The sequence below is a fragment of the Peromyscus leucopus genome, chromosome 19, assembly GCF_004664715.2.
Source record: "Peromyscus leucopus breed LL Stock chromosome 19, UCI_PerLeu_2.1, whole genome shotgun sequence".
In the NCBI taxonomy this organism is placed as follows: domain Eukaryota; kingdom Metazoa; phylum Chordata; class Mammalia; order Rodentia; family Cricetidae; genus Peromyscus; species Peromyscus leucopus.
In genome coordinates this window covers 45,361,809-45,375,477 of record NC_051079.1, presented here as the reverse complement: position 1 = coordinate 45,375,477, position 13,669 = coordinate 45,361,809, and the positions used below count along the sequence as shown (strand labels likewise).

At 44.1% G+C, this 13,669-nt stretch overlaps 1 protein-coding gene across 1 annotated transcript in view; it reads left to right on the top strand.

Moving 5' to 3' along the window:
- Fbn2 (fibrillin 2) overlaps nt 1-13,669 on the top strand; it is a 211,793-nt gene that overhangs the window by 171,488 nt on the left and 26,636 nt on the right. Inside the window, 11 exon segments of the mRNA XM_028891611.2 lie at nt 467-592; nt 2,173-2,289; nt 4,176-4,304; nt 4,737-4,856; nt 7,611-7,736; nt 8,357-8,509; nt 9,380-9,445; nt 9,724-9,849; nt 10,497-10,616; nt 11,637-11,759; nt 12,472-12,603. Of these exon segments, the coding sequence (XP_028747444.1) occupies nt 467-592; nt 2,173-2,289; nt 4,176-4,304; nt 4,737-4,856; nt 7,611-7,736; nt 8,357-8,509; nt 9,380-9,445; nt 9,724-9,849; nt 10,497-10,616; nt 11,637-11,759; nt 12,472-12,603 (1,338 nt within the window).

The window sequence follows — 13,669 nt, the reverse complement described above, 5'->3', positions numbered from 1 at the left end:
TCACCAGCACAGCAGTCCCTGGGTTCCCTGTTCTCGAGGGGTTCCTTCCTTTCTCCCCACAGAATACTTTAAGGATGATTCTAGAAAGACTGTCTAACTCAATCTGTGTCGTCATGCTGAAACACTTCCACCGTAACTTTCAGATGATTCTGTTGAGAAACGGTGTTCCTTTGGTGGACTTCTCTGGTCTGAAATACAATCCTTGAGGTCCCAGTCAGTCTACAAAAAAAAAAAAAAAAAAAAAAAAAAAAAAAAAAATGCATGACTGAAAAGAGAGCCTTGGGCACTTGAAAGGCTCTGCATATTTTGATTCAGCTGTTCTTCTGGTTCGTTCTCAGCCTGTCTATAATAATTAATAGCAGGTTAGAGAAGTGCATCTGTGAAAAAATGGAGGAATCTTAATAAACATCAGATATGTATAACATGTGTCTTTTTCTTTCATTTTGTTTTGCTTTTTCTGTTGTAGATCGCAATGAATGTTTGGAAATTCCTAATGTGTGCAGTCATGGCCTGTGTGTTGATTTGCAAGGGAGTTACCAGTGCATCTGCAACAATGGCTTTAAGGCTTCTCAGGACCAGACCATGTGCATGGGTAAGAAAGATATTCCAATCCAGGGAGTGACAGGAGGTCGAGTCTTAAGGACAGTGATTCTCAGGGCAGCTACCATGTCTCTGCCATGCTGAACAGCCTAAGGCTTTGGGGTAAAAGTTGCAAGCAGGGACGTACCATAGTAGGTTCTTCTGCCCAGTGATTCTCAACGTTTCGCTCCAGAAGTTCATGTGGCATGACGTTCATTCAGAGGAACTCAGGGCTACGTGGCATTTACCCACACAATGCATTTTGAAATGCAATGGCGTAGAAAGGATGACAATATTAACAACAAACGCATATGCAAATATGCATCCTTTTATGCAAACGATAGCTTGGGATTTAATGGCATCATTTAAGCTTTAGCTCTTAAAATAATTGCAGACGTAAATATAAGCAGAGTCTTTAAAATTTCCCAGTAACCAACATAATGGCTGGTTAATTGATGAGAGTGTTGGTTAATATGTTTGCAAAGGCAGGTGGGCAGGATGCCTTGAGGCTGGAACTGCACCGAATGCCTTAACTCTGATGTCAGCAGAGGTCTGTGCCCCTGCCAAAGTTCCTCTCTGTGCTTCATATTTGAAGGAGGAAAACTAAGTTTAAAACGTGATTATTTGTAAGTAGCATGTTCTCTGTGTAGAAAAGCCAGGAGATTTTTTGTGCACCCGCTCTATAGGGATTCAAGATAATTGCTAGTGGAGTGTTAAAATCAGCTTTCAATAATGTAAAATCGTCCCCTTCATGGAATATCTGTGCAACAAGGAGCATATGGGAGAAGCCTCAGTTTACCCAATGCACCTTGAGAGCACTTTCCCACCATGGGCTGCCCCAGAATGACAAGAAAAAAAAATCTCTAGTGTTTATGCAAAGTATATCACGGGTTCTGGCCCCATGTGCATGGACTTTCTGGGAAGGTTGGCTTACAGGAGACAAAGGGGCCTCTCTTTATATTCTCTCAGAGAGTATAATCTGCCACAAAAAAAAAAAAACCTGTGATATTTATGACTCAGAAATTCATATGGGAAAATATATGTCCCTATATTAAAATATATGTCCCTATATTATTCTTCCATGATAAAGTCAGATCTGAGCCTCAGACCTCTTGGACATAGTTCTCCTAAGGAGCTGTGTCCATTCCTGTGACTGTCCCCTGTCACAGATGACCTTGCTAACTGTTCTCACCAGGATTTTTGGAATGCTCATGACAAAGTAACTAAGTAAACCCCTATTTGGATTTCATTACTTTATTCAAGGGACTAAAGTTTTTGTTATGAAATTAAGGTTTATAAATTCTTGAACAAGTGTTAATAATGCTTTATCCTTGATAAGCAAGCCTGTTCGTTGCCAATGTCTTTTCTACCCATTGCTTCTGAGAACTGTATCGACCAGTAAGTTAAACTGTTCTCTCTCTTGGACGTTTGCAGTTTGGGTTTGTTCCCTCTTTTTCACATTCTTGACTTCCTCAAATAAACATGGGTCCCTACCGCTACCCCGGGAAGAGTCGGATTAATGACGTAGTGACAGCGAGGAAACGTTAAAGGTGACTGTCTGGTTCTAGATAACAGTTGAGTTCTTCTTGGTAGATGTGGATGAGTGTGAGCGGCATCCGTGTGGAAACGGGACCTGTAAGAATACTGTCGGCTCCTACAACTGTCTGTGCTACCCAGGGTTTGAGCTCACTCACAACAACGATTGCCTCGGTAAGTCCTCCTCCCGGTTCAGCCTTGGTTCTTCTATCCCAGTGGGACGTACGGAAATAAAACCAAAGAGCACAGAGGACTTCTGTTGTTGAACTCGCACACATGCCAGAAGATGGCAAAGCCACTGAGCACTCTCTAGTCACCACCAGCCATTCATTTCCCTCAGCAATCGCAAGGCCGCCTACTGTTTTGAGACCTTCCTCAAGAATCCTGTCTGTCAGGGAGAAAGGTCATTGAGACACCCATAAATGGATCAGGACTGATTGATAGTTTAGGCTTTGTCCCCTCTAGGTGAGACGGGGAGAGACCCTCTGTTATCCTCATGTCACCACACAGATTTTATGAGTTCATTCCTAATTTACACTTGAGCACCAGCATACCCGTGTCCATGTCTTAAAATTTCCTTATCCATCAGCTCCAAAAGCCTATATTGTTAGTTATTTCGCGGCGCTCTTACCCTGTGAGGAAAAATCACGAAACACGACAGAATCCTCTAACAAGAGTTTTATTAAGATGAAAGGGACAGACGAGTGCCCAGGCCTGTGGGAAAGACACGTGTGTAGAGAAGAAGAAGAAGAAGAGGAGAGCAGCCGGGAATATGGTGCTGGCTTACAAAGGCTGGGCGTGCACAGGTCAGCATAACTTCACGCATGTGCGTAGATCACATGGTTGCAGTTGCGCGCTCTTACACAACCATGCAAAGTCACGGATCCTGGTCACTCGAGACGCCTTGACCCGGAAATGGCTATTTGGACCTGGAACTGGCTAGGCAGAAGTGTCCAGGTCCGCCGGGCATGTGCAAACACGCCCAACCGTGGGGGCGTGTTGTGAACCCATCATGTATGCCTTTCCCTTCCACCAACGAAAAAAGCACAGTGAACAGGTCTTGAGATGGCCCCTCAGACCACACCTGTGCTAAATACAGGATTTCAGCTCTTGCCTCACCCTGACATACCAGTAGAATATGGGAATTGATGCCAGAGAAGTTCCCTGAGGAAGTGGAGTAAACAGAAGGAAAAGGGCAGCACTGGCCACACTTGTGTATTCCCTGTTTGCAAGGAGCCTGGTGCTGGGGGGTGCTTCGCAGCATTGTACAACCATAGCTCATGACTGGCAGGTGTGAGGGAAGAGTCCAGGAGGCCGCCCACCACTGTAGGATCGCCCCAGCTCAGCTCCACCTCTTAATTATCCCAGCTTCCCTATTGATCTTCTTATCCTTCGGAATTCTGCAGTCCTGAAAAGGATTTGCAGCTAAATGGGTATTTTATTCCACTTTTGGTGGGTTCTTCTGCTGGCTTCTCAGTCGCTGTTGTAGATAGGGAGACCCAGGAGGCATCACTGATGCCATAATCAAAATGCAGTCTTCAGAAAACACACTTGTGTTCAGCCCGTGGCTTCCCTGAAAAACCAGCCCGTGCGGTCTTCTTTGTGAATGGTGCATGTTGTCAGCCATTTTACACTTCCTAGCAGGACGGATTCCTGTGTCTAGTATGCTCACTCTTCTGTGCTTTGCATCGGATCCTGTGTCCAGGTAAAGGATCTGCAAATCATTCAGTCAAGTTGCATCCATACTCCCCTCTCCACTGTCAAAAGAAAGACTTTTCAATTGGAGAAAAAAAAAAAATCCAAAGATTCACCTTAAACCATCAAATTTACCTGTTTATAAATTTCCTGACTTATATCTCATGTCTTTTAAAAAGCGAGGAGGCCCTGTGTGAACTTTTAGTGGTTCAGTCCTTAAAATGTGCCATTTTCTTCGCTTGTTAGTAAAGTACAGTGTAGACCTTTGGTAAATGGGTGCCAACAAACGTGTTTTTAAGTTTCACCTGGTGAAACGGTATGGTGTAGATGCTCCTGCTGAGACACTGACCGCTCTCTGCTTACAGACATAGACGAGTGCAGCTCATTTTTCGGCCAAGTGTGCAGAAATGGCCGGTGCTTCAATGAAATTGGCTCCTTCAAGTGTCTGTGCAATGAAGGTTATGAACTCACAACAGACGGCAAAAACTGCATCGGTAAGAAACTAAACAGGGTCATCTTGATGGCCTTTTGTTCTGTGAGACAGCATGAACCCCGCAGACTCACTTCGCTTATCCACATTTCATCGCCAAATCACAGGGCTGCAGGGACCTGTGACAGGGACATTTATTTCAGTCTAAGGTATTAACCACCAGCCGGGAATGTATCACAGGGAGAGTTTTTATTGGGGACAGTGCTTGAGGCTATGTCTCATTAAAAGGACATGAAGAAACAAATCAAAAGAATTGGCAGCCTTCCTCCTAAGAACCATCTACAATATTGGAGGAGTGCAGAGCATCTCTGTCCACGGTGACCCAGCAGACCAAAGGGCCCGAGTGGAATCTGTGTTACTCATTCCGCAAACAGATAAGTCTGCAATGATTGTCTTGTGTCTGGGTTACATTTTTGGGTCTTCTTTTTCTCCGAAGATACCAACGAGTGTGTCGCACTTCCTGGGTCTTGTTCTCCTGGGACCTGTCAGAATCTGGAGGGATCATTCAGGTGCATCTGTCCCCCCGGATATGAAGTGAAAAGCGAGAACTGCATTGGTGAGGCTTGAGTTCATTCGGAGGTCTCGGGGTGTGTGGGGGCAGGGCGGGGATAGGCTTAGTAGAGGCTGTACGGAGACCTCAGACCCTCAGACCCAGCCCGTGTGTGCATGCTGGCCTCAGGACTTAAACATATAGCTGCCTGCATGTTTCACCGAACTGTCACAAATGGTTGGTTTGCCAAGTGTTGGCAGTAAAAGCTTAGGGATGAGGGCTTGTTTTCATTGACAGAAATCATATTGCTAGTCAAGGCTTTTTTTTCATTATGCTCAGTATCTGTGTCCTAAATGTCAATAGAGACTACCCGTTGAATTTTTAAAATGTCTACAATGTAATCTTTGGCACACGATTCTAAAATAGTTACTAAAGGTGTCCAGGCTCCTGAAAATATGAACCAGAAAGCCGGGCGTTGGTGGCGCACGCCTTTAATCCCAGCACTCAGGAGGCAGAGCCAGGCGGATCTCTGTGAGTTCGAGGCCAGCCTGGGCTACCAAGTGAGCTCCAGGAAAGGTGCAAAGCTACACAAAGAAACCCTGTCTCGAAAACAAACAAACAAACAAAAAAAATATGAACCAGAAACCGTGATGATTCTCTTGACACGTCCCCTCTTGGGAAGGCTTTAGTTATGTCAAGATAGAAACTATGAACCCCCCTTTGCCACAGCAGATGTCTCCTGCTGGTGCTTTCGGCACAGGGGAACACTGTACAACCTCGGAATGCCTGACAGGCATGAGGGAGGTGACCTTTGTACAGCTCGCTTCATTTCACTTCTTGTGGATCATTTTTACAGCATGATTGACATTCAGAAACAGCAGTGTCTCGGGGACACTTGGCTAGCACAGAAGGATTGCTAAGGATATGTTTGTCTTTGAGGTTTTTCATTCTCTCACCCTTGGCATGTTCCTAAAGATGATAGTTCTGCTGTTCATATTCAAGGCAGTGACAGAGGGAAAAGGGCTGTTGGCATCATAGAACCGAGTTATATTTCAGACCACATGATTAGATAGTATGTATCTGGTTGGTGTGTACAGTTTATTATCAGATTAGATCTTACTTTCCTAGCCAAAATAATAGTGAACATGGTTGAATCATCTTGGTAGAAAGTTTTTTGAAAGCTTACGATTATCTGCCATTTTTTAATTTTGTTTTGGTAATATGGGAGAGGATTTTTTTTTAATTTGTGTATGTGTACATATGGATGAGTTCACAACAAAGTATCAAGGAAATTCTATAGTCCATCAATCCCTTCCTTTAAAACTATCAGTATTGGCTACATAGTATATATGTGTTTATGTAGGGGGTTTGTGTGTGTGTGTGTGTGTGTGTGTGTGTGGTATATGTGTGGGGGTAATACATGGGGAGAATATGTGTGTGAAATGTACGTGTGTGTGTGTGTGTGTGTGTGTGTATATGTGTGGTATACAAGTATGTATATGTGGTGTATTATATGTGTAGTATGAACACATGTGTTTGATGCATGTGTGTGGTATATGGGGGTATGTTGGATAATGGTGTATATGTGTGTATGTGATGTGTATTGAGTATGTATATGTGGGGAGAAGTATGTATGTGGTATATATGTGCATGTGATGAATGTGTGTTAGAGTGTGTGTGTATGTGTGTGTGTGTGTGTATGTGTATGTGTGTGGTGGAGGGGATATATGTGTATATGTGTATCTATGTTGTGTCTAATTTGGGTATAAATATGTGTGTGTAGTATATGTGTACATGGTGGGAAGTATGTGTGTGTTATGTGTGTGTATAGTATATTTGTGTCTGTATGTGGTGTATATGGTGTATGTGTACATGTATGTATGTATAGATGTCATTCCCCTTGTTCCTTTGAGACAGACTCTCCCTGAACCTGGAGTGAGCCTGGCAGGCAGCAAGCCGCAGTGACCTGACCCTCTGTCTCTGCTTCCCAGGGCGGGGGGCTACAAGCACGTGTGACCAACCCCGGCTTTTAACATATGGTCTGGGGATTTAAACATAGGTCTTCATGCTTGCACAATGAGCATGTCTACCCACTGAGCCATCATTTTGCATAATCAATTGTAGTTCTTCATTGTGTCCATAGCCCATCCTTGTCTGGAGTGATCACATCAGCCACACGATAGAGAGCCATATGGGAATAGAATTACAGATGTTTTCAGGCACTGTAGCATCCTAGCAACCTCTGCCTTATTGGAAGCACCTGCGTCTGTGATTTCATTTCTTTTATATTGCCTTTCTTTAAACCCTGTTCGTTGTGCAACTATTATCTTCCTCTGAAAGCTGGCGAAGAGGTGTAAAGTAATTGGATGCCAACTGAGGGTGGGTAGAAGGTGCCGAGGAGCAGGATATTAGCTACATGCTAATTGTGTACGGGCATTAAAAAGCCAGAGGTGTCCCCTAGTGGATTTCCAAAAGAAGCGTTTGGGAGGGGGCCCATGAGTAGAAGCCGTCTGAGCACCCTGGATCTTTGAGGCATGTAAGTTGGTCACATCACGTAGGCAAGTGAACCTCACTCCTAATGATCCAGGGTCAGGACTTGGAGGTGGACGTGGGAAGCTCTGGCATGTAGCTGGCTGAAATCTTTCACCTTTAAGAAGAATAATTTATCTTAAAAGAGTAAATTAGCTATGTAAACAGCATCATCTCTAACTCCATTATTAAATATCCATTAACTAATGGCTGTTGGCCGTATGGACAAGTAGATATTTTCAGCTATCAAAGAGAACATTGGTTTGACTAACAAACTCTGCTGTTCTGCAGATATAAATGAATGTGACGAAGACCCCAACATTTGCCTCTTTGGTTCCTGCACCAACACCCCAGGGGGCTTCCAGTGCATCTGCCCTCCTGGCTTTGTCCTGTCTGATAATGGACGGAGATGCTTCGGTAAGCTGTGGCGTTGACTTCTCCGTCACGACTCTCCTCTAGACGGTTTGAACACGGACCGTCAACCATCATGCCAGGGCTTCATTACATAAAATATTTGTCTATTAGCAATAGACAGTCTGCAAGTACAACACAGGCTTATCAAGAGTGTCTCAAATGGACAGCTTTTAGAACACTCTGTTAACATTGTTCAGACATATGTTTAGATTTTAGGCTACAAGAGAAATTGTCTTGGTTTACCATTTTCATTTTGCTGCTGGCATGGGTTGTTATTTATCAGTACACTAGTTGCCTCAGGCAACGTTTAACTTACTGAAACTTAAATTCGTTGTTTTTGGACAGCTTTAATGTGACAGTGAAGGAAAAAAAAAAGGAGACTGTGGGGATATTTTCCCAACTAAGGCTGATTTTACAAATCCCTAAACACATCGTAAAAATACTTTAGATATAATAACATTTTATATGCAGATCAATTTAAACTAGCAAATGAACATGACCCGTGGAGACGGTCCAGGCCTGTGTCTTAACTACTTACTGATCTAGCCCGTGCCTTGTGTCCTGCTCGTGAGAAATGTTCCGTCAGAACCAGTTGTATCCACATCATTTGCTTCCCTGATTAGATACACGTCAGAGTTTCTGCTTCACCAACTTCGAAAACGGAAAGTGTTCTGTCCCCAAGGCCTTCAACACCACCAAAGCAAAGTGCTGTTGCAGTAAGATGCCAGGCGAGGGCTGGGGGGACCCGTGTGAGCTGTGCCCCAAAGACGATGAAGGTGAGAATAACGGCAGAGAGAACTCTGCTGTGACTACGTGGAGGGCAAGGTTATACCTTCAGATAGAGCTGTCCATTGTTCCAGAAGCCGCTGCTTGGCGAGACCTCCGCCAGCGTTTACACACATGCAGCATGTACTCTGAGATTGCCCGCTTACCTTTCCTTCCAAAGCATTGGCATCACTTGTGTTCTGAAGACTGAACCACAGAGGCAGGGGCAGAAGATGCCAGAAGAGGGTGGAAATTAAACGTCACATGACGCCACAAGTCCCAAGTTGGGGGTGCAGACGTATATCTTGGCGAGAGAATATAGGCCTAACGCCTACAAGGCTGGGAGTTTGATTCCCTACCACCAAAAATAAATGCACAGCGATAAGTGAAATCCTATGTTGCTGTAGTATCATGGGCTGTGATTCTCAGACGATTACATTAAATTCTGAGAAGTGAAATCAGCACCTTGGCCCAACAGTTTCCCATCAGCACCAGTGAATTGTAGAGTTTAATTCCCAGCAAGATCAACCCGCAGTGGATTTTTATCTTAGGGGTGGCTTCTGTGTGTAAAGGACAGGGACCTTTTTGGACTTCCTAGGAGAAGCTCAGTGTTGGTTTTAAAAATAAGTCACAGCCACATGGCCAGGTGCAGTGGTGTGCACCTTTACTCCCAGCACTCAGGAGGCAGAAAGCAGGCCAGTCTCTGAGTACAAGGCCAGCCTGGTCTATGTAGCAAGTTTCAGACTCTGTTTCCAAACAGCAGACCAGGAAAAAAGAAAAGAAAAGAAAAAAGAGGAAAAGTGTTAAAGATGAATTTGTACAGTATTAACTGGTTTTTAAAATGAGGCACTTCAGTAATTGGAAAACCTGTTTCTTTGTAGTTGCATTCCAGGATCTGTGTCCATATGGCCATGGGACAGTCCCTAGTCTTCATGATACACGAGAAGGTGAGCTTTGACAAATAGGTGGATTTTTTCATTTGTTTTATAAATCATGCTAATTTTAGTATGTCCGATAGTGTATTATATTTAAAGTATGTATGTAATAGTTTATGGACCATGTATTATATGTGTGTATCATATGACTGTACTTATGTGTGAAATATCTATTTTTCTAACAAAAGAGAGATTTATATTCCATTCATGTTAAATGTGTGTTTAGTAGATGTGGATGTATTAGCATATCTTTTATTATGAGAAAGTTCATGGGCATTTTTATATTTTAGATGTCAATGAGTGTCTTGAGAGCCCAGGCATTTGCTCAAACGGTCAGTGCATCAACACCGATGGATCTTTCCGTTGTGAGTGTCCAATGGGCTACAACCTGGATTATACTGGAGTCCGGTGTGTGGGTGAGTATTGGCTCTAGTTGATGGAGTTTGAAAGCCCTGTTTTATTCTCCTGTGAGCCCAAAGGGTGCTCGAGCAGCCTCGGTGGTGTTGGTGCTAAGATTTAGAAAACCAAGATGAGCGAATAACAGTACCTTTACTTCTGCATTTTCCCATGCAGCTTGGTTCAAGTGAACCAAGTAACTGAGTTTCTCAGTATCTCTGCCTTTAACCAAATGTACCAACTCGAAGGCCCTGGGATGTCATCCAATGATAGATTATATATGCCTTGTGTGCACAAGGCCTGGGTTTGGTCCTTAGCATTAAAAACAAGCAAAAAAAAAAAAAAAAAAAAAAAACAAAAAAAAAAAATTATTCAATTGAAAAAAGCCTAACTAGGAGAATTGTTCATTTTATTTCATGTCTTTGCACGTTTCTTCTTGAGGCAGACATCCACATACAGCCTCTGGATTTGCAACCATTGCAGAAAGCATTATCCTCTGGGAGTCAGAGCCTTGCACAGTGACCCTTCAGATCCTCTATACACTTAAAGGCTGGCCAAGGCCAGCGAGGGGGAGGGGTTCCCAGGGGGCGGTCACTGTGCTTTCTTAGGATCCTTGGAATGTGTGTGGGACCCTGTAGGACCCCGTACCCCTTCCCTCGTTTTCCAGACACTGACGAGTGTTCTATTGGCAACCCCTGTGGGAATGGCACGTGCACCAACGTGATCGGAAGCTTCGAGTGCAATTGCAACGAAGGCTTTGAGCCAGGACCCATGATGAACTGTGAAGGCAAGTCATGCTGCCTTGGGGATGGCCTGTTATCTTCCTCCGATATGCAGGACGTGTTGTAGAGAATTATTGCCATCTTGAGTCACCGTGTTCTTCTTCTGTTTATACTCTTCTTCACGAGTACATTGTCCTTTACCTCATGCAGTGGTCTCTGTCACTGTCCTCCACACTCGTCTGTTGGCAGCAGCACCTGAGTGGTTCGGGGCTGGCATCTGTTATTTTTCCTTTCTTTAAGATCTGGTTACATTTGCCACATTTTGTGGCTTTTCAATGTATTGCTTAATTTTTCAGTTTCTACTCTAGATATTGGGAATGATACATTCTGGGCTCGGTTACCTTGCTTTGAGGAATGTTGATGCTTTTTTGTCTTAGCAGAGTTAACTGGTGTAGGCACAAGGGCAGCCTGGGTCGGACTTGTGAAGGCTCAGATTTCAGTTCAACTCTTGGAACCAAGAAGCTAGCCTCTGAGTTTTGCCCCACATATGTGTGGCACAGTCAACAGCCTAGGCCGAGGGCATGGAAAGGAAGAAAGTATATCACTTCTCTTTTCTGGCACTCCTTTCCAGAATTCCATTCAGCCTTTAGCACCATGGTGGCCTCAAGGTCCTGCCCCCTGGAAAGGATATTAAGAAGTTGAGATTTAGCTCTTAGACTGCCACTGCCAGGATAATGATCACCTGTGGGGTAGACTGGAGGAAAGGAAGAGGGAGGGAGGTTAGCCAATATGGTGATTAATGTTAGTTCCTGCGGGTTCTCAGCTCTGAGTTTTCACTCATCACTCAATCTCGGGGAACCTTTGCAGTTCTCCCAGCCTAGGCTGTTATCTTGCTGGAAGAGGAGTTTGCTAGGTACTGTGTTTTATATACCGGAAGTGAAAGTTTTATTACCTTGTTGCTTCCTATATGATCTGCAAGTAAACACACTAGTGTTTCTGTTAAGAAATGATTTGGGGAGGGAGGGAGGAGGGGGCGGATATCATGAAGAGTCTCCCGCTGAGCTCGCGCCCATTTCTTTGATCAGACATCAATGAATGCGCCCAGAACCCACTGCTGTGTGCCTTCCGCTGCATGAACACTTTTGGATCTTATGAATGCACGTGCCCAGTTGGCTATGCCCTCAGGGAAGACCAAAAGATGTGTAAAGGTAAGGGAAGAGCCGCAGCTTGACGTGCCCCATTGAGATGTATCATACTTTGGTCATTGTCTTGACTTGCCCCATTGAGATGTATCATACTTTGGTCATTGTCTTGACTTGCCCCATTGAGATGTATAATACTTTGGTCATTGTCTTGACTTGCCCCGTTGAGATGTATCATACTTTGGTCATTGTCTTGACTTGCCCCATTGGAATGTATCATACTTTGGTCATTGTCTTGACTTGCCCCATTGGAGATGTATCATACTTTGGTCATTGTCTTGACTTGCCCCATTGAGATGTATCATACTTTGGTTATTGTCATCTTCTGAGCAGTTTTCTTCCAGGGCATGGCAGGAAGAAATGTGGCAGCTTTGCTGTACATTCACTTACCTGGATAACAGTATACTTAAAAGTCTATGGATGTGGTGGCTTAGCACCCCATTGTTGTCATACCCCTGGACTCTTACTAAAAGCAAAGGTTACCCTTCCCAGAACTCACTGTAAGGACCACTCCTAAGAATGTAATACATCTGGACTAGAGCCAGCTGTTCAGAAGACTGGGCTACTTCTTCCTCTGTCATACCAAATGACAGCATGATATGGATCAGAAGACCAGAAATAATGACTGAAAATTACTAACGTATAGCCCACTAAACAGAATGTGCTATTTCTACTTTTCTTTTTCCTTTTGATACCTATTTTAACAAATGTCTTCTAGATCTGGATGAATGTGCCGAAGGGCTACACGACTGTGAATCTCGAGGCATGATGTGTAAGAATCTGATTGGCACCTTCATGTGCATCTGCCCCCCTGGCATGGCCCGCAGGCCCGATGGAGAGGGCTGTGTAGGTAAGCTCCCAAGAGCACTCTCTGTGTGAGTGGCACTCTTGCTCCAAGCCAGATCTAACACCGCTTCCCAGATAAACTAAATGGAAGCCAGATCTTTTCCAGATTGTGCCTAGGCCAGTGTTGACCATCTCAGGGTCCAAGGCAGCCCATGAGGCTCTGGAGCGTGCAGTGGTGGTTTATGCTGCTGGGAATTGTGTCCACTTGTTGTGTGTGAGCTTCTGTGAGTCTAAAACATCAAACTTTGAAGTATAGAAAACATCCGTGAAATACCTCTGCTCCTGAAGCAAAATGAAAGCTTTGAGGTTAACAGTCTCACCCCTGTGTCCTCCCATGAGTGACGGGAGCACTTAAGGGGCAGTCCAGCTGCAACATTGCCTCTTCCCTGGTCGCTCATCATGTTTGAGCCTCAGTGCATTCACATTTAAGGGGGCGGGGCATAGAGGTATGACTTCGTGACACGTGCGAGTCTTGCCTTGTGCAAGCATGCATCATCCAGGTCCTTCTTTCCTGAAGTGCTATCTGGGCCCCTGAGCCACAGCAGCTCCCTGCATGAGCTTTCTCCTCCCTGAGAACAGGGACTATGTAACTGAGAACCGCTACTCCCTTACAACCTCCGCTACCTAGAGCAACTGAGTTATTTTTAGAGAAACAATCATTATTAATAATTTCCCATTCCTGCAAAAAGAAGACCAAAATAAAGAATAAGAATTCTTAAGAATGAATCTACACACAGTTGTTCAAAGTTAGAACAGAGAGAGGCTGCCAGTGGACACCAGAGATGCCTTTTGGGGATGGAAATGTTAGAAGACTACATTGTGGTGACTGTTCCGCCAGCCCGTAATTGACCAAAAACCATTGAATTGTATACTGACAAATTTTATGGCATGCAAATTATACCTCAGTAAAGTTCAGTTTTTTAAAAAAATGAAGCTACCCCAGGGAAAGAGATACAGGATGTAGAACAGGGTACTGTTTGTACTAACAAAAAAATAAATAAATAAATGAATGAAACCACCAATATATGCATCATGGATACATAGATAAATCCATTTGGCATATTCCATGC